At 54.8% G+C, this 25,768-nt stretch overlaps 9 protein-coding genes across 9 annotated transcripts; 6 read left to right on the top strand and 3 right to left on the bottom strand.

The window, feature by feature from the left end:
- The first annotated feature begins 341 nt into the window (after window positions 1-341).
- Window positions 342-3,255, top strand: BDY24DRAFT_378834 (uncharacterized protein). The gene is made up of 9 exons (XM_076638989.1): window positions 342-604; window positions 751-813; window positions 900-1,051; window positions 1,130-1,265; window positions 1,424-1,714; window positions 1,797-2,405; window positions 2,491-2,931; window positions 3,048-3,088; window positions 3,169-3,255. The coding sequence occupies exons 1-9, from the start codon at window positions 578-580 to the stop codon at window positions 3,170-3,172; spliced, it is 1,764 nt and encodes a 587-aa protein (XP_076500127.1). The 5' UTR covers window positions 342-577; the 3' UTR covers window positions 3,173-3,255.
- A 208-nt stretch (window positions 3,256-3,463) lies between these two features.
- BDY24DRAFT_378830 (Metallo-peptidase family M12-domain-containing protein) lies at window positions 3,464-8,652 on the bottom strand. The gene is made up of 18 exons (XM_076638988.1): window positions 8,001-8,652; window positions 7,429-7,670; window positions 6,470-7,098; window positions 6,316-6,376; window positions 6,157-6,222; window positions 5,992-6,061; window positions 5,692-5,912; window positions 5,526-5,617; window positions 5,250-5,409; window positions 5,094-5,177; window positions 4,945-5,023; window positions 4,687-4,863; window positions 4,538-4,597; window positions 4,357-4,475; window positions 4,180-4,285; window positions 3,915-4,104; window positions 3,698-3,830; window positions 3,464-3,620 (listed from the first exon to the last, which is right to left on the bottom strand). Exons 1-18 carry the CDS (start codon window positions 8,632-8,634, stop codon window positions 3,567-3,569), a joined length of 3,177 nt encoding a protein of 1,058 aa, XP_076500126.1. The 5' UTR covers window positions 8,635-8,652; the 3' UTR covers window positions 3,464-3,566.
- YFH1 (ferroxidase) lies at window positions 8,639-10,011 on the bottom strand. Its single transcript, XM_076638987.1, has 3 exons — window positions 9,447-10,011; window positions 8,964-9,058; window positions 8,639-8,877 (listed from the first exon to the last, which is right to left on the bottom strand). Exons 1-3 carry the CDS (start codon window positions 9,939-9,941, stop codon window positions 8,721-8,723), a joined length of 747 nt encoding a protein of 248 aa, XP_076500125.1. The 5' UTR covers window positions 9,942-10,011; the 3' UTR covers window positions 8,639-8,720.
- A 16-nt stretch (window positions 10,012-10,027) lies between these two features.
- On the top strand, window positions 10,028-11,321 carry BDY24DRAFT_378823 (uncharacterized protein). Its single transcript, XM_076638986.1, has 2 exons — window positions 10,028-10,175; window positions 10,246-11,321. The coding sequence occupies exons 1-2, from the start codon at window positions 10,164-10,166 to the stop codon at window positions 10,843-10,845; spliced, it is 612 nt and encodes a 203-aa protein (XP_076500124.1). The 5' UTR covers window positions 10,028-10,163; the 3' UTR covers window positions 10,846-11,321.
- Window positions 11,322-11,470: 149 nt separating this feature from the next.
- On the top strand, window positions 11,471-13,807 carry BDY24DRAFT_368592 (YbhB/YbcL family Raf kinase inhibitor-like protein; the record flags this gene model as incomplete). The annotated part of the gene is made up of 6 exons (XM_076638027.1): window positions 11,471-11,861; window positions 12,043-12,116; window positions 12,265-12,562; window positions 12,702-13,106; window positions 13,195-13,320; window positions 13,374-13,807. The coding sequence occupies 6 exons, from the start codon at window positions 11,471-11,473 to the stop codon at window positions 13,805-13,807; spliced, it is 1,728 nt and encodes a 575-aa protein (XP_076500123.1).
- Window positions 13,808-14,168: 361 nt separating this feature from the next.
- BDY24DRAFT_208386 (WW domain binding protein 11-domain-containing protein) lies at window positions 14,169-16,764 on the top strand. Its single transcript, XM_076636499.1, has 8 exons — window positions 14,169-14,566; window positions 14,639-14,670; window positions 14,748-14,805; window positions 14,899-15,173; window positions 15,252-15,336; window positions 15,419-15,487; window positions 15,555-15,707; window positions 15,783-16,764. Exons 1-8 carry the CDS (start codon window positions 14,530-14,532, stop codon window positions 16,643-16,645), a joined length of 1,572 nt encoding a protein of 523 aa, XP_076500122.1. The 5' UTR covers window positions 14,169-14,529; the 3' UTR covers window positions 16,646-16,764.
- Window positions 16,765-16,875: 111 nt separating this feature from the next.
- BDY24DRAFT_438758 (uncharacterized protein) lies at window positions 16,876-18,361 on the top strand. The gene is made up of 6 exons (XM_076644386.1): window positions 16,876-17,113; window positions 17,249-17,334; window positions 17,429-17,461; window positions 17,530-17,642; window positions 17,706-18,106; window positions 18,224-18,361. The coding sequence occupies exons 1-6, from the start codon at window positions 16,910-16,912 to the stop codon at window positions 18,281-18,283; spliced, it is 897 nt and encodes a 298-aa protein (XP_076500121.1). The 5' UTR covers window positions 16,876-16,909; the 3' UTR covers window positions 18,284-18,361.
- A 579-nt stretch (window positions 18,362-18,940) lies between these two features.
- Window positions 18,941-20,920, top strand: BDY24DRAFT_378814 (acetate uptake transporter family protein). Its single transcript, XM_076638985.1, has 13 exons — window positions 18,941-19,028; window positions 19,176-19,341; window positions 19,422-19,435; window positions 19,522-19,625; window positions 19,705-19,751; window positions 19,842-19,893; window positions 19,995-20,035; window positions 20,113-20,162; window positions 20,231-20,297; window positions 20,362-20,466; window positions 20,534-20,588; window positions 20,671-20,746; window positions 20,837-20,920. The coding sequence occupies exons 2-13, from the start codon at window positions 19,187-19,189 to the stop codon at window positions 20,872-20,874; spliced, it is 804 nt and encodes a 267-aa protein (XP_076500120.1). The 5' UTR covers window positions 18,941-19,028; window positions 19,176-19,186; the 3' UTR covers window positions 20,875-20,920.
- A 115-nt stretch (window positions 20,921-21,035) lies between these two features.
- Window positions 21,036-25,218, bottom strand: TTI1 (Tti1p; the record flags this gene model as incomplete). The annotated part of the gene is made up of 3 exons (XM_076637655.1): window positions 24,987-25,218; window positions 24,335-24,890; window positions 21,036-24,256 (listed from the first exon to the last, which is right to left on the bottom strand). Exons 1-3 carry the CDS (start codon window positions 25,110-25,112, stop codon window positions 21,036-21,038), a joined length of 3,903 nt encoding a protein of 1,300 aa, XP_076500119.1. The 5' UTR covers window positions 25,113-25,218.
- Between the last annotated feature and the right edge of the window lie 550 nt (window positions 25,219-25,768).

Here is a 25,768-nt window from a genome sequence, read left to right as displayed (position 1 = left end):
AGGGCAGCACGCTGTTGTTGATGCGCATCCAGCAGAGCAGCTGTGGGCCATTCCTATGTTGTAACTGCTGCAGAACGAAGAAGTGAGAGGCGTGAGCGATTCAAGACAGAAGGCACGACGCGTCTCTCCCTTGCAGTTCTTCTTTTCCTCGTGTAGTAGCTCCTCGGAAGCCAGACAGACGATCGTTCAGGGTGAGGGAGTCGAAACCGGTGCTCTAATCGACGGCAGAGTCGGCTGGAGAATGCTGCTGAAGATGTCTAGGAGAAGGAGGTAGTAACCTGACCGCGAGCGAGGGAGGAAGGAAGGAGCTTCGACTTCGTTCCTTCTTTCCTTTCAAACCATCACCCTCCCCCAAACTCTAGCTCGAAATCTCTCAGCTTCGCCACCTCAGATCTTTCGGTACACCTTCGTCTTCCTATTATCCACGAATCCAGCGATAGCTCTCATCTTCAAGAGAACCAGACACTCTCGGAATCACGAGCTCGACGTCCCGCTCCCTCCCCTTCCTTCTCCCCTCTCTCTCTCGCCAACCTCCCCATCCTCGACAGCCCCACCAGCAGCACCAGCAGCAGCAGAGATGAATACCGATACTACGATGGGATCTGTGATTACGATGAGCCCTCTTCGCTCGATTCATTCCAGAAAGGAAAGGAAGGGAGGGCACTAGCAGAGTGACCTCTCGCTCCTTTTCCCCTTTGCCGCAGAAGCTCACAATGTTTTCGCCTTTTTCTACACCTCATTCCTCTACAGACCTCGAGCAGTATGGTCTCAACGAGGAGACCTGCGAGATCGCTCACCTCCCTCCCCGACATTGTTCGTCCTCATCCTTCCGGCACTCGCCGAGTCATTGTCGTCCGTCAGCTCATCTCACCCTCGCCCCTTCTGCCTTTCTTTACCAGGTCATCGATCGCATCCTCTACTTCTCTGATCAACAAGATCCTCCCTTCTACACACCCATCAGACGCGGTCCCATGTACATCCTGCCGTTGCCTGTCTGGCGTCCCACCGTCTGTCTTTCCTCGACGTGTCGACGGATTAGGAGACTAGCAAGGTGCTTCCTTCGCCTTTTTCCCGTTCGTCTTTCTGAATTAGCCTTCCACTGATATTTTCTTCCTTATCTTACACTCAGTCGGTTCCTCTTCTACGTCGTTCGGATCCCCGTCGATAAAGAAGGACTCGACTTCGCGAACTGGCTCGACGAGAACGCGGAGCGGCGTCTCCTCGTTCGGATCGTGGAATTGAGTTGTAGTCCTTCTGGACTGACGGTACGTCCTTGCATCTATTATGCCGTCAGGATGATGAAGACGAGATGGGGAGGACACTTGGTCTTAGTTTGCGAGAGAGACGTGCTCGACGCGTGGTCCTCTCCCGAACGATCTTCTGAATCAACGCACTCCTTTTTTTTCGTTGCCTTCGTTGCCAGATGAGCACCACGGACTATATACGCTTCGAGCTGGCTCTGATTCGTCTCCTCACTGGTTTGAGCAACCTCGAAAAGGTTTTCGCCTACGGGAGCGTCTCTTTCAATCTCCTCGGAGTCCTCACCCTTCTTCCTCTCAAGGACCTCACCCTGGTGAAACTGAGCATCCGATACCCAGCGATACTCGTCCGAATCAGGAACCTCGAACGCTTAGATCTTTCCTTCCAAGGAGAGCCTGGAGCAGGCTCGCTGTCGAACGTGATGTGCGAGGGAGAAATCATGGCGCTTTGGACTGTGGGTCATTTCCCTCCGTCCCCTTCCTTCCTTCCTTCCTTCCTTCCTTCTTTTCTTCAGCTGACTCTCCATCTGGTCTCAGACTATCGTGAACTCCTGCACCACCCTCCTCGACCTCGGGATATCCTTTCCCATGGAGCAGTCGGAACGAACCGTCGGGGCAGACATGCTTGGAAACACCTTCTTCCCTTCGCACTCCCCTTCCATCGTCAACTTCCCTCGCCTCACGACCCTCTCCATCGAATCCCCCTACATTCCTTCCAACTTCTTCTCCAAGCTCGCCAACGCAGCTCCCAACCTCGAATACATCTTCCTCCCCCTCGACGAAATCGCCATCGTCACTCCTCTCGAGATCCCTCCCGCCTCCTTCCCGAACCTCGTCGAGCTCGAAGTCGGTCTTCCTCCCTCTCCTACTCTTTGGGGTATAGAACAGCTGGTGAGAGGGAAGAAAAAGCTTGGGAGCTTAGCTCTTCGAGTCTCGGAGGCCGAAGTCATGTCGATCCTGGAGGCGACAAGGGAGAGCACGGAACTCGAGGAGTTGGATGTCTCGAACGTTTATGGACCGTCGTGCCCTACAACCTCGTCCCTCCTCCGGCAAGTTGCGACCTTTCTCCCAGAGCTCGTGATTATCGAAATCGAGTCTATACCATTCACCCTCCCCGCGGAGGAGGGCGGTTCCACATTCGGCTACGTTCGTTTTTCTTTCTTCTCCTTTCTCCCATCCTTCAACGCGACCGACTGAACCACCTTCTTCTTTCCTTTGCCACCTTTACCAGTCCGACATCCCATCTCTTCTCTCCTCTCTCTACTGGCTTTCCATTCTCGTCTTCAAGAACGCCGTGCTCGATCCCTTCCCCCTCTTCGACAACTTCGTCGAAGCGCTCGCCAACCCCTCCTCCTCCACATTCACCACGGACGACGCGACGAGTCTTCTCGATGAACTCGAGGAACGGGACCTTCCGAGGTTGGTCCCAGCTTGTATACCGTTGTTCGAGGAGCTTTCTGGGGTGGTGGAGGTTCGCTGGGAGGCTTACGAGAGGTGCTGGGTCTTCAGGAAGGGCAGGGGGAAGAGGTTTTGGATCTCGGCGACCTTCGAGGTGGAGAACGTCCCAAGGGGCATGGACGAGACGTTCTTTCAGAGGAACATTCGTCTGGTCGTGAAAGAGAGGCCGGAGTTTCTCGCTGCTCTGGAACTTCGATCGGATCGTCGAAGGCTGGTGAGTCTCGTCTCTCTGGTTCTGTTTTCACTTCGTTCGGACGTCGACGCATCGAACTCTCTCTCTGAGCAAGGCTGACTTTCTCTTCGCTGTTTTCTTTCTTCTCCATCTTACAGGATACCAACAACATTGACCACACCTCTGCCAACCTCACCCAGTGAGTCCTCCTTCCCAGCTAAACGTTTCGTTTCTTCGCTGAGAAGTCGACGCGTCTGTCTCTCCGCCTTCGCTTTTCAGTTGAACGCCCCGTCATGTTCTTTACGTAGCTTCGTTACCAGTTTTTTCTTCTTTTTTTTTCTTCTTCTTTCATGACCTCACGAGCCCATCTCTGCGCTACTGGAGGTAGATCGTGAAACGAGAGCTGGAATCGACCGAGATGATTACGAGCGGGAAGGAAAAGAGAGAAAGTCCATTGAGAGACAACGAGAGAGACTACAAAGAAAAGGAGCTGAAACTAAAAGCTAAGCGAGCAGACGAACGAGTGGGAGAAGTTGTATTGGCGATGAAAAGCAAAAGTGGGTGTGAGAGGGAAGGTACGGTGAGATTGGACGTCAAGAGCCGAGAACGAGAAGAGGGAAAGCGAAGGCATAACGAGGGAGAGAGAGAGAGAGAGAGAGGAGAAACAAGATAGAGCTCTAGCGCCAGTTCGCCTCGTTGTGGTTCTGGCCGTTATAGGAGGCGGGGTCAACCTGAACGAAAGGGAAGAGAGGAGCTGATCAGCTTCGGCGCGTCGAAAAGAAAAAAGCGAGGGAGAATCAAGACCTACCCAGTTCCCTCTGGACGGCTGACGAGGATGCGATTGAGGTGGAGGAGGGATGTTTCGAGAAGGAGGGGGAGGAAATTGTTGACCGTAGTCGTACGAGGGAGCGACGAGAGGAGCGTTCGATTGAGCGCTGGCCCTGCGAGATTTGAATGAACGAGGACGAGGTCAGAATGGTTTTCGTTCTGAGATGGTCGAGCGATTTGAAGGACTGAGTAATCACCTGGGAGAACTTCGGTAGTTGTTTCCCGAGTACATCGCTGCCATCTGAGGTGGTTGTTGAAGCGGACGACGAGCATCCTTCTTTCGATAGCAACATCGGACGATGCATCGAGTGATGGCCATGAGGATGAGAAGGACGATGATTCCGACGACGACGGTGACGGGGATGGCGATGTTGAGGTTGCTCATGTCTGAGGTTGGCGAAGGAAAGAAAGGAAAAGAGTCAGCGTCGGACGTTTCGACACGAAGGTCGAACTCGAACGTACACCAAGATTTAGCGGTGTTGAGGACTGATCCAGTAGCACATTCTCCGTTGTTACATCGGCCGCCGAATCCACATGGAGTTCCGTCGACGAAGGTGGATTGAAGAACCTGCAGGAGAGAGAGGTCAGCGACGCGTCGAAAACGCAGCGCTCGCCTCGGAAAAGGAAAGTTGGACGAACGACGCAAGAGTTGGATCCTCCGCTGGCACTCTGACAGGTCATCGAGCAGGTAGCCGAGTTGGCGGCGGAAGAGCAGGACCTGGTGATTCCGAGGGAAGCTCCGACGTTGGCGCATTGTTCTGGGGGGAACGAGACGTCAGCGACGAGACGACGAGCGGAACGGTCGAAGAAAGGAACTCACGATCTCGGGACGTGCAAACTCCACTGGCACATTCAAGTCCGTTGGATCCACAGGAGGTGCCTAGAGAAACGAAGGAAGGAGAGGAAGAGGAAAAAAAAAGGTCAGCTGGTTGTTCGACGAGAAAGCAAGACGAGATTTTCAAAACAGACCGTCAGAGACCGTCGAATCGGAAGGACAGGTGCTGTTGGTTCCAGTGCATGTCTCGGCGATATCACAGCTTCCTAGCGATGCTCGACAAACGGTTCCAGCTGAGGCGAAGGAGCACGAGTCGTTGCAGCACGCGCTGGAGGAAGGGTCGCAAACGGCTCCAGTTCGGAACCTGCAGGCTGAGAAGTTTCGAGACAGAAGAGAAATAGCTTCAGCAAAAGAGTGGCTGAAAGAAGAAAGGAACGAGAGAAGAGACGAACTCGTAGGGTCGCAGCAGGAGCTCGATCCGCTCGCACCAGGGTCACAATCCTCTCCAGGTTCCACGATCCCGTTTCCGCACTTTTCGAGTCGAAAGAAAGGTAGGTCAGCGATATCTTCGATGGAAGGAAGGAGAGAAGAAGGAACGAACCTGCTGAAGTGAGATGAGAGTGACGGATCCAGGGTCGGCGAGGCAAGACGAGTCGACGGATCGAGATCCCAACCCAGAGCAGACCTGCAGACGAAGAACGAAGGATCAGAACGAAGTTCGAGCAATGAAGCAGGATACGGTGGATATTCGACTCACGTTTCCAATGCTGCAAGGGGAGAAAGCGCTCTCTCCTGCTGCTGAAACGGGACTCATCAAGTACTGGCCTGCCGCGTCACAGGTTGTTGTCGAAAAAGGGCAGCACGCTGTTGTTGATGCGCATCCAGCAGAGCAGTCGTGGACCATTCCGACGTTGTGACTGTAGAACGAAGAAGAAAGAGGTGTGAGCGATTGAAAAGAGGCAGAAGACTCGACGCGTCTCTCCCCCGCCGTTCGTCTTCCCTCGTCCTTGCTGTCTCTCGAAACTCGACTCACCCAATCTCGTGAGCTACGACCTGCCACTCCGTTCTTCCGTTCGTCGAAACCGAGGTTCCACTGACAGTCCCTTGAGATCCTTGATCGGTGGCCTTGTGAAGAGGAAACAAAGAAGGTCAGCGAAAGGCCGAAAGACAAGCTCGACGCGTTGAAATTCGAAACTCACCGACTGAACACACAGCTGCCCAAGCCAAGCGACTCCAACTTCTTGACCAGTAGCACATCCAGACATGAGAGCCCAAAGTCCGGCTTGATCTCCACTCCTAGCAGCTCCTCGCCAACTCGAGAAGGCGGACAAACGATCGTTCAGGGTGAGGGACTCGCACCCGGTGTTCCAAGCGACGGCCGAGTCGACCGGAGAGGGACAGGAAGCATCTTGGACGAAGACTGGGAGAAAGAGGGGAAGGGGAAAAGTCAGCGACGAGGAGGGGCGGAAGCGAGACAAGCGAGGAAAAGAGAGACGAACGTTCGACAATTCCGAGGGAGATGTTGAAGGTGGACTTGTAGAGAGCGGAAGCGGTGTTCCAGTTGTTGAGCTGAAGGCAACAGAAGAAAGAGAGAGACGGGGATGAGCTCGAGTTTCGAAACGAGAGTGACGCGTCGAGGACTGGGAAGAAGAAGGTCCACTCACGATTGCCATTCGAGCGGCATCAGTCCCTCCGTAGGCGGCGACGTATGCGCAATCGGCAGCGACTCCCTGTGTAGCGTAAAGTATAGAAAAGAAGGAGGCCGGAAGGGGGGTCACGTTCTGTCGAGACGCGTTCAAGAGGGAGAGGAGAGCAGGACGAACCATGTAAATGAGCTTGTGAGACGAAGGGCATCCAGCAGTCTGACCGATAGTAGCCGTGAAGCTGCAAGAAGAAGAACGAGGAGGAAAGGAAGTCAGCGTTGGACGAAACGAAACGAAGCTGAGACGCGTCGACGAAGAGAAAGGAACGACTCACTTTCCCCCACTCGCTCCTCCAGCGACGTCGTCCCTCTTCGCCATCTCCTCCCAGTCCTCCCTCCCAACCTTCAACCCACTCATGCTCAAATCCCCCCCAATCCCGCTCCCCTCTCCGACCCACCAAGGCTTGCTCCTCATCTCCGCCTCCATCACCTTCGCTCGATGCACGGGATGAAACTCGTTGACGTTGAACTCCAGCTCGTCGTGATTACAGCTCTTCACTCCTTCTCCTCCCTCCTCCTCCTGCATCCTAACGTCCCTATCCCTGAACACAACCAACCCGTCTCCCTTCCCAACCTCGACGCCTGGATCCCGAACGTCCTTGACCTTCTCGTAAGTCGAAGCCTTGAGAACGGTGTAGGTCTCTCCTCGGACCATAAATGCTCCTTCGAAGAGAGACTGTTCGGCGTCGTGGAAGAGGAGTCGAGCCCATCCTAGAGATCCAGCGTGGATTTCCTCGTCGTCCGAGCGAGCGATTCCTCCGGCGAGCTCTTCGAGGAGGCGAGAGGGAGAAAGGGAGAGAGGAAGGACGTGACCCTCGTAGGCGAGGACGTTGGTTGGGTGGAGAGGATGGTCGGTTGAGTGAATGGTAGAGAAGGAGGGGTGCAGGAGGTGGTGATTGGGTTTCTGCGAGAAAAAAGAGGACGAGAGAGAAGGCGTCAGTAAAGGTGCGACGCGCGGTGACATTCGAATCTAGGTCCTTGAACGGAGTCTCGAGAGAAACTCCCACAGCCCCAATCGATCCTCTTTCTCCCTCTGCACTCTACGATGAAGAAGACGCTCTGAGTGACATCCCAAGATCCCAAGAGTACTGGATATCCGCAAAGGACGAAGGACGGAACCGACTCATCGTGCTCTCGCAGTCCAAACTCCCCGACGCCTTCCTTCAAAGCTGCCATCCTCCTTCATCCTTCGTCTAGCCTGATTCAAAAGCAATCGTTCGAAAGAAAGACTCACCAAATGCAGTGCGAACTCCTCTCCGTCAACCTCGATCCTGACCCTCAGCGAGTCGTCGTGCTTCAGACTCGCCGGACTCCTCTTGCCGACCTGCTCCAACCTCCTCCTGAGCGTTCGATCGGAGACGACTGCTGAGCCGAAAGAAGGGGAGCGAGCCGTTGGCGGTTTGGGGAGGATGTCGATGGAAGGGATGGAGCGAGGGTGGTGGATTTGGAGGAGGGGAGGAGGAGGGGAGAGGGAGGCTGCCAGATGGAAGAGAGGGGATCAGCTTCTTGGGTCGGTCCTTCGGCGGACAAGGACGAGAGGGTGTATAGAAGTACTCTGAGAGACTAGAGCTGGCCGAGAAAGCTAGGGAGGTCGAGAAAGAAAAGGCCGACGAGGAGGAGAGGACGTTCTTTCTCATGTTGAGCTCGAACGTCGAGTCGAGTCGAGCTCAACCGACCCGTCCTCCTCCTCCTCGGCTCCTCCCAGCACGTCCACCCTCACTACCAGCTCGAAGACCTTGTTGGGATGCTTCCACGCTCGCCAAAGCAGCTCAAAAAGGAAGAAGGAAGCAGAACGAGCGAGCTCACCTGAAGCTATGCAAGAAACGAGCAGAACCCAACTCGGTATCGACCAGAGCATCATCTTCGTTCGTTCGTTCGGTGACTGGTTTGGGGTTGAGGTTGAGATCGATTCTAGAAGGAAAGAAGGGGAGGGTATAGATGTCGGATTGAGAGAGAGAGGTGGGTGTTGAAGGTGAAGGGAGAAGTGGATGGGAGGAGGAGGAAGGGAGGTCAGGGACCTTGGCGACCGGCGAGTCGATTTGCGGTCGGAGAGTTTCGACTGAAAGATGACGAGGGCTGAGAAAGGGAAGTTTTTCTCGTTGGGAGGGTTGTTTGGTCCGATCCAGTCGGCTTGATTTTGGGAGAGTTTGGGAGGAAGGGAAGGGCTGAAAAGGAAGGAGGGAGACGAAGGGAAGGTGTCCGAGAGGGCCGATTCGAGAGGGAGGTGAAAGGGAGAGGGAAAGAGAGGGAGGGAAGGCGAGGCGACCAGCGTTTCGTAGGTAGAGTGTAGATTAGGGAGAGACGAGAGAAGAAAAGGAAGGGAAGAGCCGAGGTGGGTGGTGGGAGGAGAGAAGGGAAGTTGGGAGGGCGAAGTGAAGCCGACCAGCCTCCCGTTCCTCGCGTTGCTTCCCCTGAAAAGGGAAAGCCTTCTCATCTTCATTCGTCCCGTTTTCTGAGTAGGAAAAGCGATAGGGGGTTCACAGAGAGGCCAATGAGCAATGCCGCTGAAGCCAGGAGGTGTCAAGCTCATAGATCGCTGACGGCAGCTTCGACTCCCACATCAACCTCAACCTCCCTCCCGACCATATCCTTCAGCTCGTCTCGCATCAATCCTCCCAAAGTCGTACCGTCTCGAAGGTAGATCCATCCACTCTCCTTCACATAGTCAAACCTCTTGGGACCACTGGAGAGATAACAGACGGAGGAGACGGTCAGCTCTGCTTCGACGAAAAGGACGCGACGCGTCTCGAAGAGAGAGAGGAAACGAACCTGAGAGGACTGGAGAGCCAGATCTGCTTGTTTGGAGGTTGCTTGTTGATCACGTAGGTTCCGTGAGATCCCATGCTGAGAGTGAGGACTCCAGACTGTGGGTACAGAAGAAGAGCAGAGAGGAAAGAAGTTAGCATGAGCCTCTTATTTGGTTGAGTCCCAAAACTCGTCCGAACGAAACGAAAGGAACGAGCCCTTTTGCAGCTTGACTCCTGGTACAGGTAAAAGATGCAGCAGAAGATCGGTACACAGAGAGGGAGGTGATAAAAGCGAAGGAAAGAGTGGTAAGCTCTGATCTTTGTAGAGCCCAATCCAAAACGAGCGAGCTCAACGTCCCGCTCTTGTCCTTCCCTTCCCTTCAGTTCGGTTCTCGACGCTTCCTCCTCTATCCAAGTGTCCCAGAACGAGATTTCCGGCAACATGCCCTCTTCCCTAAAAGATTCACGATCTTCAGAAGCAGAAAGAACTGAGCTTGGAACTCACAGAGTACTCGACCTCCCAGCCTCCCTCTCCTCCCTCCTCCCCTTCGACCAACTCCTCGAGCGAATCGTGAAGTTTATCCATCGTCACATCGGAGAGTTTCCCATATTGCTCTTCTGTAAGGGTTCTGTTCGAGCGAAAACGCAACGCAGAGGGAGAATGAGGAGGGAGGGCCGAGAGGTCAGCGATCTGTTGAGCTCGCGAGTTTTGAAGGGGTGAGAAGAACGGGGAAGGGAGATGGCAAAAGTGAACGAACGAAGGATGAGTGGGAGGAGGAGGAACAGCTGAAAAGCTTCTCCTACTGCTCTGAAGAGTGGAGATGGTGGAAGAGCGAGATGGTGTAGAAGTGGCGTGATGGAAGGAGGAGGAGGTGGGCGAGGAGACGGCCGACGACTTTGGGACGAGGACGATGGCTGATCTGCTGAATGCTGAGGTAGCAAAGGAGCGTCGTAGGAGAGACAGCGAGGAGGATCTTGAGGAGGAGGTGACACAGATCATTTTTGAGGTCTTGAAGATTGGGAGGTGGAGGGAGAAAAAGGGGACGATGTGGTTGGCGGAGAAGGTCCAGTTGAGCTCGACTTCCTCCTTCTTCTTTCCCCCATCCACAATCTCCTTCTTCTCGCTTCGGTCGGATCGTTCATTCCCGTCTTCTCAAACCTCATTGGACAACAGCTCTCATTGTCTAGATCGATAAATCTTCAACTTCAGAGCCGTCGGAAGATGTTCCTCGTCGTGAGTCCTCCCGTCGACTCTCTCGTTCTCCTCCTCGAAGCTGACCTCCCTTGCCTCCTTCTTTCCTCAGCCATCCCCTTCGCTTCCTTCTACTATCTCCTCTCGCCGTCAAATTCCAAGGGATGTCATCCTCGCCATCCTCGCTGAAGAGTGCGATCCCACTTCCTTAGCGGTTCTCTGCACCGTCTCGTTTGAGCTCCTTCACCTCGCCGGTCCCCTCCTCTATCGCCAAATCACCATCGATTCCTTCCAGATGCTCTTCAAGCTGTTCTACCAGCAGGTAAGTGTTGACTATATCTTTCATGAGAATCATGCGGGAGCTGAACCTTCTCTCCACTCCAGTCTCGTCCAAAGCTCACGAACGAGCTCCTCCTTCCTCACCTTGGGATCGGACTTCTTCGCACCCTCGTCGTCTCCATCTCTTCCTACGCTCCCTCTCCCATCTCAACCGTCCTATCCGCTCCCAAAGGTGGACCCTCTTCTCTCAGATACCCTTCGGGCGTCCTTCGGCCTCTCCCTCTCGAGAAGCTCAGGCTGGAAATTGGTCGTCAGGACCCATCGCTCCCCTCGAGTTCAGCATTCCTCGCCTCCCTCAACCCTCGATGCTTCGAAATTCGATTCGCTGAAACCAGATATGAAGACCGCTTCTTTCGTCTCGTTGCACCGATGAAGAAGGTGCTCCTGCTCAAGGGAGTGGAGGGTTGGACGAGGCTGGAGTTCGTCGCGTCGCGGGGAGCAGCGCTCATGGTCGGAAACGATCTTCTGGGCTACGATCGAAATCCCTGGTCACTGGGGAAAATACCTCGCTACTCGTTCGACTTCAGGAGGAGCCGAGGTGGGTGGTACGAGTACGTGCAGACCATCGGGTGTCGCGACGACGGCCGACCGTCCGTTGGTAAGACGTGGAGATACCTGGTCGAACTGCTCGAGAAGCGTGGCGTAGGAGGGTGTGGTGATGTAGTAGATGGAAGAGTTGAGCTCTTGGTCGACGAAGTGGAGGATGTAGATCTCTTGGAGGAGATTTTGGGTGAGAAGACGAAGAAGGAAAGGAGGAAGTGGAAGGTCGTTCTTCTTCCTCTTGATTTTTGTTTCTTGCGTACTTTTTGTTCTTTTTCTCCCTTTACGATGATATCACGGTCGCTCGAATCTGCTTTGACCATCTCAAGATCTTAAGAAACATCCTAGGAAGGCAAGATCTCCTTGGACGGGGACTTCGACCTTTTCGTGAAGCTCGACTTTTGATGATCAGAGCTCCTCCCAACCTTCATCCTCCCTCCTTCTCTCCTTCCGTCGCCATGCGTCCCACCTGCTCAGCAAGGTCTCTCGCGAGCCTGTCACGACGTCGGCAACCACCTCTTTCCATCCCCAATCGACTCCTTCACTCTTCTCCTCGTCTTTCTTCGGAAGTCGTCCCTTCACCAACCATCGCCGCCGACTCTTCCTCCTCCTCCTCCTCCTCTGCTTCCAACACCTCCTCGACCTCTACTTCTCCAGCATGGCCTCGTCCCGTTCCTGAGGGCAAACTCGAGGCTTACGATCTCGCTTTGGAGTTCCTTCGGGCTCGTCAAGCCAAGGTTGAAGCCAAAAGGTCGCAGGCGGAAGCTGCTTCTCCTCGTCAGGAAGCGTACAAGAGACCTACAGCTCTGCACGATCCGGAAGCTAGATGGCTGTGGCAGCAAGGATTTGGTGAGTGACATCGTTCTCTTCTCCCGGGAGGAGGTAGGGAGGCCAGAGAGGCTCTAGAAGGAAGGAGGAGAAGGAACTCGAGCTGACCTTTTTCCTTTCCTCTCCTCCTCCTTCCCTCTCTTCTTCTCCCCTGCTGCATCGCCCCCTTTTTGTTCCTGAATCTCATTCTTGGGTCACACAGCCGATCCTACGCTTCCCTCGTCCGTTTACTTCGAGAGGGAGAAGTTTGAGCTCAAGGGTGGTCTGGATCTTCACGTTCGTCCCTTCCTTCCCTTCCTCTTCCCCTCCCCTCCTTCACTCTCTCTTTCCCTTTGATCTCTCGAGCTGACCTCCCACTCTGCTCAACTTCTCAAACTCCCTGCCTCCTTTCCCTTTGATAATCACTCTTGCTCGACGTCAACAGGAGGCTCGAATCAACCAAATGCACGTCGTTCCCGACGTCGCTATGGTCGACAAGCTCCTCCTCGACTTCGGATTCAAGTTCCCTCCTCCTCCTCCTGCACCTGCTCCCGAACCCGATCAGTACGGAATCATCAGGAAGGTCCGACCGTACCAGACGAGGGATGCCACCGATGGAAACAGGGTTCTTTGCGGCGCGAGGTTGACGGTGAAGGAGACGCTCTCTCAGCCCGAGTTGGAGGTCAGGCACTTTGGAGACGGGAAGGAGACGGACAGGTATACGCTGTTCCTGCTGGATCTTGGTGAGTTCAAGCGTATCAATTTGGTCTGCTCGTTCTTGTAGTTTCGGTGGAGCTCGGTTGATAGAGGATTGAGAACGAGCAAGCCCACGAGCTGATCCCTCCCGCCCTCTTTCTTTCCTCTGCTTCCTCCTCCCTCCAGACGTCCCCAAAGTCGACACCCACTCCTTCCAAGAGAAGATTCACTGGATGGTTCCCAACCTCACCATCGACCCTTCCACTCGAATCTTCCCCTCCCCAGACATCCCTCTCTCCCCTTCCTCCAAACACGTCTCCCACCTCCCCGAACCTCTCCACGCCTACCTTCCTCCTCATCCTCACATGGGGACCGACACCCACCGATACACCTTCCTCCTCGTTCGTCACGATCGAGCCATCCCCTTCGGAGAGGAGGGAGTCGCGATCCCACCGAGAGATGGGTTCAGCTTCCGAGCGTGGGAGCAGGGTTTGAAGGATCAGGGCTACGAGGTTCAGGTGGCTGGAATGAGTTTCTTCAGGGAGACGTACGATAAAGTGATCTGCCCTCAGATTTGGACGCAGTTGATATGTGAGTTTCCTTCTTCGCTCGTTTGAATCGACGACGCGTTTCGTCCTCTGGAAACTGACTTCGTCCCCTTCGTTTTGATTGTTCGAAGGCCAACCGGAGCTCAAGTTCATCGTCGACAAGGACTCCAACCGACTCTACCTCGACAGGTGGGGTAAGAACAAGGCCGACGTGCTCCACAAGAAGAAGGTGTTCGAGGCTCGAAACGCTGCCAACGGTTCGTCCTCAGCTCTCACATCCTTTCCGTCCCTCTTCCTCTTTTCCCAACAGCGACCCTTCCCTCGTCTTTCTTTCCTCGCTCACGTCCGTTTCTCTCAACTGACGTCTCTTTCTTTTCCTCTCCCTCTTCCCTCCTTCTCGCCTCCCTCCCCTCCTTCTCAACCCTCTCAGCCCTCCTCTCCGAAGCCGACCTCGCCTCCGCCAACTTCGACCGACGAGAAGAACTTGCTTCCCAAGGACTCTCCACCGCCGAGATCGACCAGATGGAGAAGGAGGACGCCGATGGAGTCTGGCACGAGAAGGTGTTTGCCGAGGACGACTCGACCGTCGCCAACGCGACTGGAGAGAAGAAGATCGTTTCGGCGGTGGTGGAGGTGGAGACCGAGAAGCCTGTTGAGAGTGCGGAGGAGGCGGAGGAGCAGAAGCCTGTGCTTAGGAGATGGAGGAGAGGAGTCCTCAGGAGGTCGAAGGATAGGACGGAGTGAGAGGGATGAGATGCGCGTTGGTCTTTCCTTTCTGTTTTGGGACTTCGTGGTTGGGGAAGAGAGAGAGGTGCTGGTTGAAGGGAGCCGGAAGAGAGGAAGATGTGAGGTTCTTGAGCAGGAGCGAGAAGAGAGTCAGACGCGTCGTCGAAGGAGAGAACAAAACGGGCATAGAATCGACTCCTCCGGCGGGGAAGTATCTGGAGCAGAGGTAAAGCTGTGATTGATCGGTTCAAAGAGGACGGACCTGAGTCTGAGGGAGGGAGAGGACGAGAGAAGGAAGCGAAGACGAAGAGGGGAAAGAAGAAGAGGGAAAGGGAAATGAACCAAGCGATCATCCAGTCCTTTTGTCCAATGAGCACCTCCTTCAGCTCCTCAAGCTGTTAAGAATTAGCAGGAGTACAGTCAGCCTGAATCTCGGAAAATCAAGTAAGTAGGGAAGAGAAAGGAAGCAGGAGAGGGAGGCGAAGACGAGCCTCTGGAAGGAGGATTCTCGAGCGATGTAGCTCCTGTATCGCTGATGGGGACGATCCCAAAGATCCTTGCGATTTGAAGACAACGTTATACGGTCTGTATTTTTTGGCAGAAGCCCATGTCGAAAAAGAAGACTGCTGCAGGACGGGTGGCGGTTTGAGGACAAGAAGGAAACGAAGCTCACTTCGAAGGACTCTTCTAACGATCAGCTCCCCTGCCTACGCAAAACAACCCCGAATCCTTCTTCAACCATGGCCAAGAAGTCTCAGAACCCCGCTGATGCTCACAGTAAGTCGCTCATGACATTTTTTCTGTGAAAAGGAGGACGAGAGCTGACTTCTCACCCGTTTGAAACCAAAGGGAAAGCTCAACGAGCGAAGGAGATCAAGAAGGTCAGCTTCAGAGCTCGTTTCTACACTTCTTCAAGCAAGACACTGACAGATAACAACCTCTTCGATTGCTCTTACAGAACAAGGAAGATCGAAAGAAGGTTAGGGAGGTCATCACCCTCAAAAAGGACACTGGAGGTGAGCTCTTCTCCCTCTCCTTCCTTCCTTCCACATCGTCCGTCGCATCTCTTCTTGCCTCCTTCCTGACCTTGTCTACTCTTCTCTTCAAAGGTCTCGAAGCCGAAGTTCGACGTCTGAGCGAATCGGAGCGTAAAAACTCACTCTCAGCGACCGAGAAGGAACGGTTGGCTGCTCTTCGTTCCGAGGTCGAGAGGATCAAGAAGACGAAGGAGGACTACCTCGAGAAGCATCCTGAGCACAGGAAGTTCGTCTACCCCAACGAGGAGGCTAGATTGAAGGCTGAGAAGGAGAAGGAGGACAATAAGGGAGAAGGTAGCAGCTCAGGCGGGAGAGGAGGTCCTCTGTACGGGAAGGACGGTCGATTGGTGAGCTCGCTCGTTGTCGTTTCCCTTCCCTCTGCCCGAGTTCGGCGAGAGAGCTCATCTGTTCTTTCGTTTCGCCAGAGAAATCCTGAACGTTCGGTCTACTATGATCCCGTGCTGAATCCTTACGGAGCTCCTCCACCTGGAATGCCTTACATGGAACGACGTTCGTCCCTCCTCCGTCTTTGGCGTCGCGCTCTTCTCCCTCCGAAGGAGCTGATATCGCCTCTGTTTGCTGTTTTGAGCAGCTCCCAGTCCTCCGCCACTACCTCTCGAGCTTCAGGGAGGCGACGAACCTCTCAGCGAGAGCGAGGAAGGTGAGTCAACTTACTCCTTGTTTCTCGACGCGTCGAGCGAGAGCTGATCTTTTCCTTCGTTCCGCAGAGGAGGAGTCGTCGGACGAAGAAGACGACGAGCTCGTGATGCCCGAAGGTCCACCGCCACCGAAGGTCGTACCAGGAGAAGAGGAGAGTAGCGAGGAAGATTCCGACGACGAGATCGTCTTCCCCGAAGGTCCTCCTCCGCCGAAACCAACAGGTACGTCCCATCTTCGTCTTTATCTATTTCCCTGTTTCTTGCCTCTGACCCTCCAGGCTTTGTTTTTCTGTACAGTCGATCCCCCTCTCCCATCAGGTCCTCCACCCCTCCCTAACCAACAATTCCCCTACCCGAACTTCCCTCCTCCTGGCTTCAACCCCTCTATCCCTCCACCAGGCTTCAACCCCAGCTTCCCTCCTCTACCCATGAACAACAACTATCGACCTCAGTTCAACGGAGGTCGACCTCCTTACCGACCCAACTTCCAAAACCAAGCTCCTCCGCCAAACTTCTTCCCTCAAAACGGCGGTCCTCCTCAGCAGCAGCAGTTCCGTCCACCAGGAGGACCAAGAGGAGGATTCAGACCTCCACCTACCATGACTCAGGATCCACTCTCCAACGTCCCTCATCAAACCTACCAAGGACATCAACTCGCTCGTCGAATGGGTCCGCCTCCCGCTTCCCTCCCTCAGAACCCCAACTCTCTCCCCGTTCGACCTCCCTCCTCCACCTCGGTCTCCTCAGGTCCACAACCGCCCTTCGGTGCAGCCACTACCACCTCCATCTCCGCTGGTCCTCAGCTTCGCGACTTCCGAAAGGAGTCAGCCGCGTTCGTCCCCACTTCCGTCAAGAGGAAACAACTCGCCTCGTCCACCGCTTCCGCCGCCGCTGCTGCCAAAGCTCAAGGGACGATCGATTCTGCTCCTGGGAAGTACAAGGAGGTGGAGGAGAGGAGGGTGCAGGAGATTGGGGATGTGGTTCCGAAGAAGCAGAAGGTGGAGGTGAAGCAGAGTGCGCTGATGGGGAGTTTGATGGGCGTTTTGGGGAAGGCTGGGTTGACGGGTGCCGCTGGAGGATCGAGCGGGAGTGGGGAGACGAAGAAGAAGGAGGATAAGGATGGGTATGGTGGGTTCTTGGAGGGGTTGGGAGGTCTTTGAGACTCGGAGGAGAGGGAGGGACATGTCGAGCGAGATGGAGAGACGAGGTCGTCGTCTTTGTTTGTTTACGTCGAGTTATGATTATATCGAGCCTCTCCATGCCTGATTTTCTCTTCCTGGTTCATAACGAAGTGTCAAGAAGTTTTGCTGGAGTTCAATGAACCTTCGTAACGCGACTCTCCCTTGCCGAGCTCAACTTCGAACCTCCCTTCCTTCTCCTTCAACGACCAGCACCTCCCTCTCCCCTCGCTTTCTTTTTTCAGCATGCGACGATCCTCAACTATAGGCATCAACGGTGGCAGCAGCAACGCCCCCGGGTTGCATCGAACTCCCTCTACAGGCTCGGGAGAGACGCTCGTCCAAAAGAATCGAAGGACGACGATGGACGCATTGGCTGGATTCCGTCCAGTCTCCGACAGCGACGATCCGCTGGTTCAGTTGGTCGAGAAGGAGAGGGAGTGTGACAGGGTAAGCATCTTGGGCTATGGAGGAGTTCGAGAGAGGTCGTGCGAGCAAGATGGTTCGATGAGAGTCAAAAGAAAAGGGAAGGGAAGGAGTCGTTGTTGACCTTTTCGCTCGCTCCTCTTCCCGTCGTTTCTCTAGCTCGAGGACGAGATTGAAACCCTCAAGCTTCAGCTTGCTGCTCGTCCGCCTAAGAGTGAACTCGAGAAGCTCAGACAGGAGAACAAGTGAGTCTCTGCTTTCCTCCTTCACTCCAAAGAGCAACCATCTCCAGCGAGGGCTGAGCTGACCCCTTCCTTCCTCGCCTTCGTCGCTTTGAAGGGAGCTCGAGACCCTCATTCAAGCTTATCAGAGGTCAGTTTCGTCAAACCAGACCCTCTCTCTTCGAACTGGTAGCTGATTGTTCCAACTTTCGCTCACAGGGAAAACGAAAAGAGTCTCGCTAGGGAGAAGCGAACAGAGGTTCGGGAGCGACTCCTCGAAGCCGCTCTCGAGAAGGCTTTCGGTCCCAGCTGGTCTGAGATCTTAGAGATCCGTGAGTTCTCATACTTATCATCCTGTTTCTCGAAGCGATTTCTAACCGTTCATATCTTCCCAGCCTCGTCCCCGGCTCCAGGTCACCACCAGATGCCCTCGTCCTTCCCCTCCTCTCGACTCAACTCTCTCCCCTCTTCGCCCTCCCTCGCCAACTCCAGTCCCCTCCAGCAGCAGCAACAACAATCCACACCTCTCAGACCCTCAGGAGTCCTCTCCCGAAACCCTTCTTCCACCTCAACCCCTACTCCCTTGCAAAACTCGTTCCTCCCTCCCTCCTCTCCTTCGAACTCAACCGATCCTGGAACGCCTCAGCCTTCGACGCCCGCTGCCGCTGGGCCTGGACTCTCGTGGGAGGATTTGGAGGGAGTGCGAAATCAGGTGGAGTCGCTGAGAATGTTGGTTCAGGGGCAGGAAAGGAGGCTGGTGAGGAGGGAAGGCGAGAGCTTGGAGAGGATTCGAAGGGTGAGTTTGAGACGCGTCGATCTTTCTTTTTCCTCTCGTCTCTGTCGAAGGCGAGTTTAAATGGGAGATACGGTTACCTGACAGGGGCTTTCTTCTTTGCTTTTTGTTGTCCTGTAGGCTGAAGAAGAATCAGCAAAATGGAGAGGAGCTGCTGGGGAGACGGTCAAGGCTGCTTGAGGGGACGAGACGAGGAACTGTACACGCTTCGCATGCAAACTTGGAACGACTTTAGACGATCAATTAACGATTATACACTTTTAATCTCTTCCTCTTCAGCGTTCAGCACTCGGAAGATCGCGACTGCATCTACCTTGGAAACCGAGAGGAAGGGCGAGCACGTCGTTCGAGCTTCGCTTCCGACGGTTATCTCTCTTCCTCCTCCTGCAGATCCACGATCATCTCTAAGTCATCGGTCACGGTCGCAATGGAAGCCAAGCGTCGGGAACGAGTTCAAGAGGGACCAGCTCGAGGAAGAAGAGGAGAAGCAGGGCTTTCTTCGGCTCGTCCTTCTTTTCAACCACTGACTAGCAGCTTTTGCGTCTGGATAACGTGGAGTAGACCTGGGGAACTAGAATATCACAACCCCCCAACTTGCCCAGACTTTCTCCCAGCGTCCTATCCAACCCGAAGGTCCTGGCGCCACGAAAAATCGAAGCTCGACTTTTCTCTCGCCTTGGATTCTCTCTCACACGGATTGTCCACTAACTACGTCTTTCTATCATTTCCCAGCTTTTATCTGTGAGTTCGTTGGTAGTAGAGCTGCTTGCTGGCTAGGAGATCGTTTGAAGAGATCAACCTCGGCTAACTCTCGACGCGTCCCCTCGCTCTTCTTCTCCTCGCTCTTCTCCTCCTCCTCCTCCCTCGGTTTTCTTCCTTCCCCCTCGCCTCTCCAGGTCTTCGTTCAGGGCACCACCAATCCTCAGTGAGTCTTATCTCTTGATCCTCCTCAGGGAGCGGAGATGTCAACGAAAAGTCCGTTATCAGCAAGCTGAAGGCAACGAGAGGAGGAGGAGGGAAAGGAAAGAAGAGCTGACCTTCCTCCTTCTCCCCGCTTCTTCCTGGATGGCAGCCAGAAGAGACATGTCGAGCACCTCCGATCAGGTCTACAACTCCTTCCCGTCTCCACTCAATGATCTGCCAACGATGGTACCGGTCGTCTCGAGAGGCTACGAAAAAGAGTCGAGTCAACATTTCGAGCGAGCTCCTGCGCCTCCCCTCTTGCGAAACCGTACTCCGTTCGTCCTCCTTGAGATCCCCTATAATGTATCCGTTCGATATCTGACCTGCTCTGCGCTTTCAATCTTCTTTTTTACAGCGGAGGTCACCCTTGTGCGTCTTCCGTCGCGTTGAGTCGCAAGATCGCTGTGTCGGTTGCTCGAGACGAGGCTGACCTTGCTTTTCTCCTCTTCTCTCAGACGACGACAGTCAGCCAGGATTTCCCGTCTATCACAGGAAGCAGGCTAATCCTGCGCCGCTGGGATTCCTTTCGTTTGCGATTACCACCTTCGTTCTGTCGTTTGTTCGTCTCTCTGTCTTCTTTCCTTTCTCACCTGCTTTCACGAGACCAGAGCTGACGACACTTTTTATTCTCTCTTCAGTACAACTGTGGAGTTCGAGGAATCACCCACCCGAACGTGGTCGTTGGGTGAGCCGGTGCTGTTTCTGCTTGCGTCGCCTGAAGATCGGCGAGCTGACTCTTCCTCCCGTCTTTCCGTGCTTTCATTCGATGATGTAGGATGTGCATGGGAGTTGGAGGACTCGCTCAGCTTCTCTCTGGCATGTGGGAGGTGAGTTTTGGAGGCGGAATCGGAAACGAACGACGCGTCTCAGTCACAGCTTCTCTCTCCCACCGACTTCGACTGATAGCCTCTTCGCTTTCCTTTTCCAGTTTACATGTGGAAATACCTTCGGAGCAACCGCTTTCAGCTCGTCAGTCCTAGAGTACCGATCACGTTCGAAAAGCTCATCGCAGAACTGATTCCGAGACGCGTCCGTCCTTTCCTCAGTTACGGAACGTTCTGGATCTCCTTTGGACTCATCTACTGGCCGAGCTCTGGTTGGTCAATTCTCAAACGCTTCAGCTCTATTCCCAACTTACAAATCCCGCTCCTTTGTTCTATACAGGTATTTTGACCGCAGATTATGCTGAAGGAGAGCTCGAAAGCGCTTTGGGTATCTACCTGATGTCTTGGTGAGTTAGATCTCCTCTTTCGATATCCTACGCGTACTGAACTTAACCTTCCTCGATCCTGCAGGTTCATCCTCACCTTCCTGATGACCCTCGCGACGCTGAAGGCTTCCCTCGAACTGTGCGCGACGTTCTCGATCTTGACCCTCGCCCTGCTACTCCTCGCCGTCGGGTAAGTTCGTCTCCCATAACTTCATAATTTGACGTCCGCTGATACTTCGTCTCTACCGCGTCTGCAGAGAGTTCATGGGATCAGCGGGTCTGCATAAGGCCGGAGGAGGAGTGGGCGTTCTGGTTCGTTCTTGATCCCTGTTTTCTCTTCCTCTTTTTCTTTTCTCTCTTCCGCTCAATCCCAGCTGACTCGTTTACTTTAAAGGCATCTTTCTGTGCCCTCTACTGCGGGCTTTCCGGTCTCCTCACTCCCGATACGAGCTACTTTTTGCTTCCCACCTGTGCGTCGTCTTCTCTTTTTGATTCAGCCCCGTTTTCCATCGATCAACGCTGACTTTTCCATCCTCCTGTTCTGGTCATCACTCTCTCAGACGACCTCTCGGGAAAGAGCAAGTGCAAGGCGAACTAGGAGGGTCGGACTGTTTCCGAGTCGGCTGGCTCGAGGGAGAGGGAACGCGTTTCGGATTTTTCGCTGCCTCGAGGGGTAGATCGACGTTGTTAAGAACTAGAATCGATGAATGACTTGCAAAAGGGTTGGTTTTACTTTCTCTGAGTACCGTTCTACGATCATCAAAATCCCTCCTCGTTCTCCAAGATCTCCAACACCTCCCTCACGCCCTCCTCCATCTCCCATCCAACCTCCCTCAGCCAACCCATCCTCTCTTCTCCCTCTCTCATCCCCTCCCCGTCAACGAGACTAACGGTACCCTTCAAAGCCACCCACACGGCATCTCCATCAACCTTTCCCAGCGCAACCATCACGTCCCTCCCTCTCACCCTCAACTCCTCGTGAACCGACGCGTCCAAGAACGGTCGAACGAGGACCGTCATCTCCCATCGAACTGCCGAAGAGATGTTGGTAGACCGAGCGACGAAGTAGAGGGTCGAAAGGATCGAGAGATAAAGTCGATGGGACGTCGAGTGTTTCGTTCCTCCTGCTCCTCCTCCGAGAGGGTTCCTTCCTTCCATCCCAGCTCTCCTCAGCACCAACGAACTCTTCCGATCGTTCTCCACCTGTCCCACCAGCAACTTCTTGAGTTTCGGCCATCCTTCGTCTCGGATCCTCGATCCCATGAACTCTCCGACGTGCTCCGACAACGCTTCGAGGACGCGAGCCGCTTCGACGACGACGTAGGGTTGCTCTCCTCCTCCTGCTGCTGCCACCGACGACGACGAAGATCCTCCTGAGCTAGTGTTCATCCGATTGAGAACGTACGGCCAGGCCTTGTTGATGATGGGGAGGAGTTGGGCTTCGAGGTGAGCTGGACCGAGGACGGCGATTCCGGAGGTGAAGAGCGAGAGGACTCGAGCTCGAATGAACGGAGAGGAGTGGGTGAGGAAGAAGAGCGCCTTGGAGAGGATTTGAGTACAGACGGTTTGGGACCGGGTAGGTTGAGGACGTTCGTCGGCTCCGTCTTGAGGTGGGAGAGAAGTCGGGGAAGGACCGTCCGACTCGAGGTTCTCGTCTCCTGGTTGAGGGGTCGGAGGTCCCCAGGGCTCTTGAGGAGTTGATTCGGGAGCTGAAGGAGGAGCCGAGAGAAGGTCTTCGAGGTCGTTTTTGGCTTTGTCGTGACGATGGAGGAACCAGGTCTTGAAGTCCTCGAGATCCTTCTTTGGCTTCGGTCGATTCTGCCTCCTGCTGCTCGACGACGACGACGATGGATCCTCCTTCTCCTCCTCTTGGCTCGTCGTCTCGTTCGCCATGACCTTCATCAACGTATCCAGCACCGCCAGCAACGTCGAAGCGATCGTCTCGTACCCATGGAAGTCGTCCAGCGCGTCGAAGATCTCGTCGACGATGTCGTGGACCAGCGGGACGATGGGTTCTCCGACGAGTCGGATCATCGAAATCAAGACGAGGGGAGCAGCCTGACTGAGTCTCTCCGACGTGAGTCTCTGAGAGACGACGTTGATCACGTAGTCGACGTTGTCCATGACGAGGTTCTGGACCGACGCGTAGCCCGTGTGGTAGGCGACTCGAGCGAGAGCGACTTCGGCGAAGGATCGAACGAGGGGGTGAGGAGATCCGAGGTGGGAGAGGAGGTAGTAGAGGGTCGAGAGGAGGAGGGGTCGGAAGGAGGTGGAGAGGATGGAAGAGGCTTGGGCGAGGAGGGAGAGGGAAAGGCAGGTGAGGAGAGGTTTGTGCTGGCCGGGAAGGTCGCGTTTCTTTTTGGACGAGGACGGGAGGGGTTTGTCGAGGAGGGTTGTGAGAGCGTTGAATCCTTTGGAGTACTCGGTTGGAAGACGTGAATCTGCTGGGTTGATGATCTCCGTCGATGAAGATGGCTCCTGAACCTCGAGGGGTTCGAGGTCCTCCTCCTCCTCTTCGTCCTCTTCGTCCAGTTCGACGAGCGATCTCACCAGACCCCTGACCGTCTTCCTCGACTTCTTCCCCTTGGGTCCGATCTTCCCTCCCTCTTGACCTCCTTCCTCCACCATGATCGACGCGGTGACTCCTTCGAGGACCTTCCCAGCGCACCAAACGGCAGCCACTCCTCTTCTCGTCGCTCTCCTCGACGAAGCCCTCGCAACGCTGATGAAGTGCTCGACCGAGAAGAGAGCGTCGACTCCTCCCGCTCTTCCGAGGGAGACCAGCATGTCCTCGAACGCTTTGGACGTCCTCGGATCCGGGATGTTGTGGAGATGAAGCTTGGGGAAGGCAGCGTCCATTCCGTCCGGTATCGACGAGGACTCGGCTCCTGCTCCTCTTTCCGACGACTCGACGCCTCTCCAAGCGAGCTCGGCTACTCTCGTCATTCCTCCCTCTCCTCCATCCCCGTCGATTCCTGACCTCTCGAACTCCAAGCAGTCAAGCAGCCCACTTCCCCATCTCTGAACACCTCCGAGCGGTCCAAGGAGGCCTTGAAGAAGGGACGCCGACGAAGGGAGGAGAGAGACCGCCGTGATCTGAAGGGAGAGATCGAGGATTTTCTGAGATGAGGTCTGGTGAGGGGTTTGGAGGAGGAGAGGTAAGGTCGAGAGGGAGTTTGTGAGGTGGGATTTGATGATGGGGAGGAGGACGGGTCGTTTCGACGCGTCTTGGAGAACCGTCTCGAGTCCTGAGGTCGCCCGTTGGTGAACCGAAGGGAACTCGTCGACCGATAGGGTGAGGAGGAATCCGACGAGGACCTGGATACTCGATTCTAGGGGAGCGAAGCACTCGAGGAGGAGGGTCGAGGCGAGGTCGGCGAGTGCGAGACGAGCGATGGGGTTCGAGTGTCGTTTGAGGTGGGAGAGAGAGACGAGGGCGGGGAGGATTTGGGCCGCCGAGGCGTGAAGCCAAGAAGGGGATAGAGCGACGAGAGGGGAAGGTGGAAGTCCAGGACGGGTTGAAGAGGCGGAGGTGGAAGTGGAAGAGGGAGTGGGAGATGGTGGGACGTTGGTTGACGTTGGAAGAGGAGACGCGTTCGAGTCCTTCGAAGCAGACGATGTGCTAGGTTTCCACCCCTTTCCATCCTCCTCCTCGACCCATTCGTTGAGTTCTTCGAGCGTCCCCACTCCTCCTGCGAGTCCTCCTGCTCCAGCCGATCCCTCGATGGACTCGACGACCTCCTTCCGAAAGCATCCCACGACAACATCCCTCAACACTCCCAGCGCCTCCTGAACAGCCTCTCCTTGGACTCCTCGTCCTCCTCGAGTAGACGCCTGCGGTGAGACAATCTTGCACATCGTCGAGACGGCTCCGGGGAGGATGGTAGCGAGCATGCGAGGCGAGTCGACGAGGTAGTTGTTGAGGATGTAGCGGAGGACGAGGAGTGGTTTCTGAGGCGAGGGAGATGATTGACAGATTCCTGGGTATTTTAAAAAAGATATCTCAGTCAGTCTTGTGGAAACCTAAGCGAAGGAACCGAGAGAAGGGCTCGACTGACCGATGAGGAGCGACAGCGTCTCTCCGAGGATGGGCAGGAAGCTCTCCCTCTGAACGAGCTCCTTCAACTCTGCTCGAAGTCCAGTCTCCTTCTTGGTATCTCCCTCCTCGATCTCCTCGAACTTGTCGTCCTCCTCGTCCTCCCTGACCTCGTCTTTCTCGGGCAACCAGACGATGCTCTCGAGACAACCGACCCACGCCTTGACTCCCTCTTCCTTCTCTCCCAACCCTCCAAACTTCCACCAGCCGATGATCATCTTCCAGATCTGTTCCCGAACTCCTATTCGACCATCTCCGTGCCAGTATCGGACGAGAACGGTGAGGATCTTGAGGATTCCTTCCCTGACGGAAGCTGGGAGGGAAGAGGGAGGGTTTCGTTGGAGGAGTTGAGTGATGGGGAAGAAGACGTAGGACGTCAACGACGGAGTGAGCGTTTGAGCGGGGTTGGAGAGACTGCTGAGGACGAGGTTGATTTGGTGGAGGGAGGTGAGCGCTTGAGGCAGCGTCTGAGGAGTGAGAGGCGAGGAGGCGAGGAGGGAGGTGCACAGAGGTTTGAGCTGACGAGAAGGAAGAAACAAAGAGCTCTAGTCAGCGAGGTGGTAGAGAAGGTTCGAACAGGGAATCAAACGGTGAAAACCAAAAAGAAGACTAACGGATCGGAAGGTTTGTTGCTTGAGCTCATCTTCGGGGGAGGAAAAGAGAGCTGACCGAAACGAAGCCGTCGAGGAGGAAGGAGGAGGGTCGAACGAAGTCGGACGCTGAGGTCGGGTCGTAGCCATCTACCTAGGGTAAAGTCGGGTTCGAAGCGGAAGAAGATCGAGGGGAGAGTTGCAACAAAGAGCTGAAGCTTCGATATCTGGAAAAGAAGCGAAAGGAGATGGCGGTTTTGAGGGGAGAAGGAGGAAGGAAAGCTCGAGCTCACCTCGAAGCTGAACGTCCACCCCTCTTTTCGCCTCCCAGATCAACCCAAAAAAAGGCCCAACATGTCAGATTCTGACGATGACTCTCTCGCCTGACCCCTCGGTGAGTAGAAGTCACTCCGAGTTGCTCTGTCCCTCCCAGATACCCAGAATTGAGCCTGATCTTCCGCTCTCCCTCCTAGCTTCAGCCTTCTCCCTTTCCTTTTGAGTCAGTTCGACCGTTTCAGGCTTCCTTTCCGTATCTATCATATCTCAGGTTTTGTCCTCTAGATACCTACGGAGATCAGATCACTTTGGAGATATCGCGAGCTTTGTCGCCGAGACTGGAGGAAGGGCGGGAAGAGCTATCGACGGACTCCTTTTCGTGTTTCGCCTGCCTCCCACATTTTCTCTACTTGAGTTGTTTTCCCTGACCTTCTTCAAGGTTCTTTCCTCGTCCCTCTCGTCCTTCTCCAGGGTCCAAGAAATCTGACCGACCCTATTAGATCCCAAACGTCCAGGTCGAGAACAAAGAG

The sequence above is a fragment of the Mrakia frigida genome (genome assembly GCF_051309035.1).
Source record: "Mrakia frigida strain ATCC 22029 unplaced genomic scaffold BDY24scaffold_4, whole genome shotgun sequence".
Lineage (NCBI taxonomy): Eukaryota > Fungi > Basidiomycota > Tremellomycetes > Cystofilobasidiales > Mrakiaceae > Mrakia > Mrakia frigida.
Note: the sequence above shows the minus strand (reverse complement) of the source record. Positions and strands in the feature narration are given on the sequence as shown.

What these genes read in the sequence shown, in the direction of transcription:
- BDY24DRAFT_378834 (XM_076638989.1), top strand. Translation starts at nt 578, where the DNA reads ATGAATACCGATACTACGATGGGATCT. An exon ending in TCACCTCCCTCCCCGACATT is followed by an intron (nt 814 to 899) that starts GTTCGTCCTCAT and finishes TTTCTTTACCAG; the next exon opens with GTCATCGATCGCATCCTCTA. An exon ending in GTAGTCCTTCTGGACTGACG is followed by an intron (nt 1,266 to 1,423) that starts GTACGTCCTTGC and finishes CTTCGTTGCCAG; the next exon opens with ATGAGCACCACGGACTATAT.
- BDY24DRAFT_378830 (XM_076638988.1), bottom strand. Translation starts at nt 8,634, where the DNA reads ATGAAGATGAGAAGGCTTTCCCTTTTCAGGGGAAGCAACGCGAGGAAC. An exon ending in GGCAGCTGTGTGTTCAGTCG is followed by an intron (nt 5,618 to 5,691) that starts GTGAGTTTCGAA and finishes CCTCTTCACAAG; the next exon opens with GCCACCGATCAAGGATCTCA. An exon ending in CCCCTTGCAGCATTGGAAAC is followed by an intron (nt 5,178 to 5,249) that starts GTGAGTCGAATA and finishes CTTCGTCTGCAG; the next exon opens with GTCTGCTCTGGGTTGGGATC.
- YFH1 (XM_076638987.1), bottom strand. Translation starts at nt 9,941, where the DNA reads ATGATCTGTGTCACCTCCTCCTCAAGATCCTCCTCGCTGTCTCTCCTA. An exon ending in GCTGGGAGGTCGAGTACTCT is followed by an intron (nt 9,059 to 9,446) that starts GTGAGTTCCAAG and finishes CTGTACCCACAG; the next exon opens with TCTGGAGTCCTCACTCTCAG. An exon ending in TGGCTCTCCAGTCCTCTCAG is followed by an intron (nt 8,878 to 8,963) that starts GTTCGTTTCCTC and finishes TTATCTCTCCAG; the next exon opens with TGGTCCCAAGAGGTTTGACT.
- BDY24DRAFT_208386 (XM_076636499.1), top strand. Translation starts at nt 14,530, where the DNA reads ATGGCCAAGAAGTCTCAGAACCCCGCTGATGCTCACA. An exon ending in GAACCCCGCTGATGCTCACA is followed by an intron (nt 14,567 to 14,638) that starts GTAAGTCGCTCA and finishes TTGAAACCAAAG; the next exon opens with GGAAAGCTCAACGAGCGAAG. An exon ending in CCTCAAAAAGGACACTGGAG is followed by an intron (nt 14,806 to 14,898) that starts GTGAGCTCTTCT and finishes TTCTCTTCAAAG; the next exon opens with GTCTCGAAGCCGAAGTTCGA.
- BDY24DRAFT_438758 (XM_076644386.1), top strand. Translation starts at nt 16,910, where the DNA reads ATGCGACGATCCTCAACTATAGGCATCAACGGTGGCAGCAGCAACGCC. An exon ending in AGGAGAGGGAGTGTGACAGG is followed by an intron (nt 17,114 to 17,248) that starts GTAAGCATCTTG and finishes TCGTTTCTCTAG; the next exon opens with CTCGAGGACGAGATTGAAAC. An exon ending in GCTTGGAGAGGATTCGAAGG is followed by an intron (nt 18,107 to 18,223) that starts GTGAGTTTGAGA and finishes GTTGTCCTGTAG; the next exon opens with GCTGAAGAAGAATCAGCAAA.
- BDY24DRAFT_378814 (XM_076638985.1), top strand. Translation starts at nt 19,187, where the DNA reads ATGTCGAGCACCTCCGATCAGGTCTACAACTCCTTCCCGTCTCCACTC. An exon ending in GGAGCAACCGCTTTCAGCTC is followed by an intron (nt 20,036 to 20,112) that starts GTCAGTCCTAGA and finishes TCCTTTCCTCAG; the next exon opens with TTACGGAACGTTCTGGATCT. An exon ending in CATCTACTGGCCGAGCTCTG is followed by an intron (nt 20,163 to 20,230) that starts GTTGGTCAATTC and finishes TGTTCTATACAG; the next exon opens with GTATTTTGACCGCAGATTAT.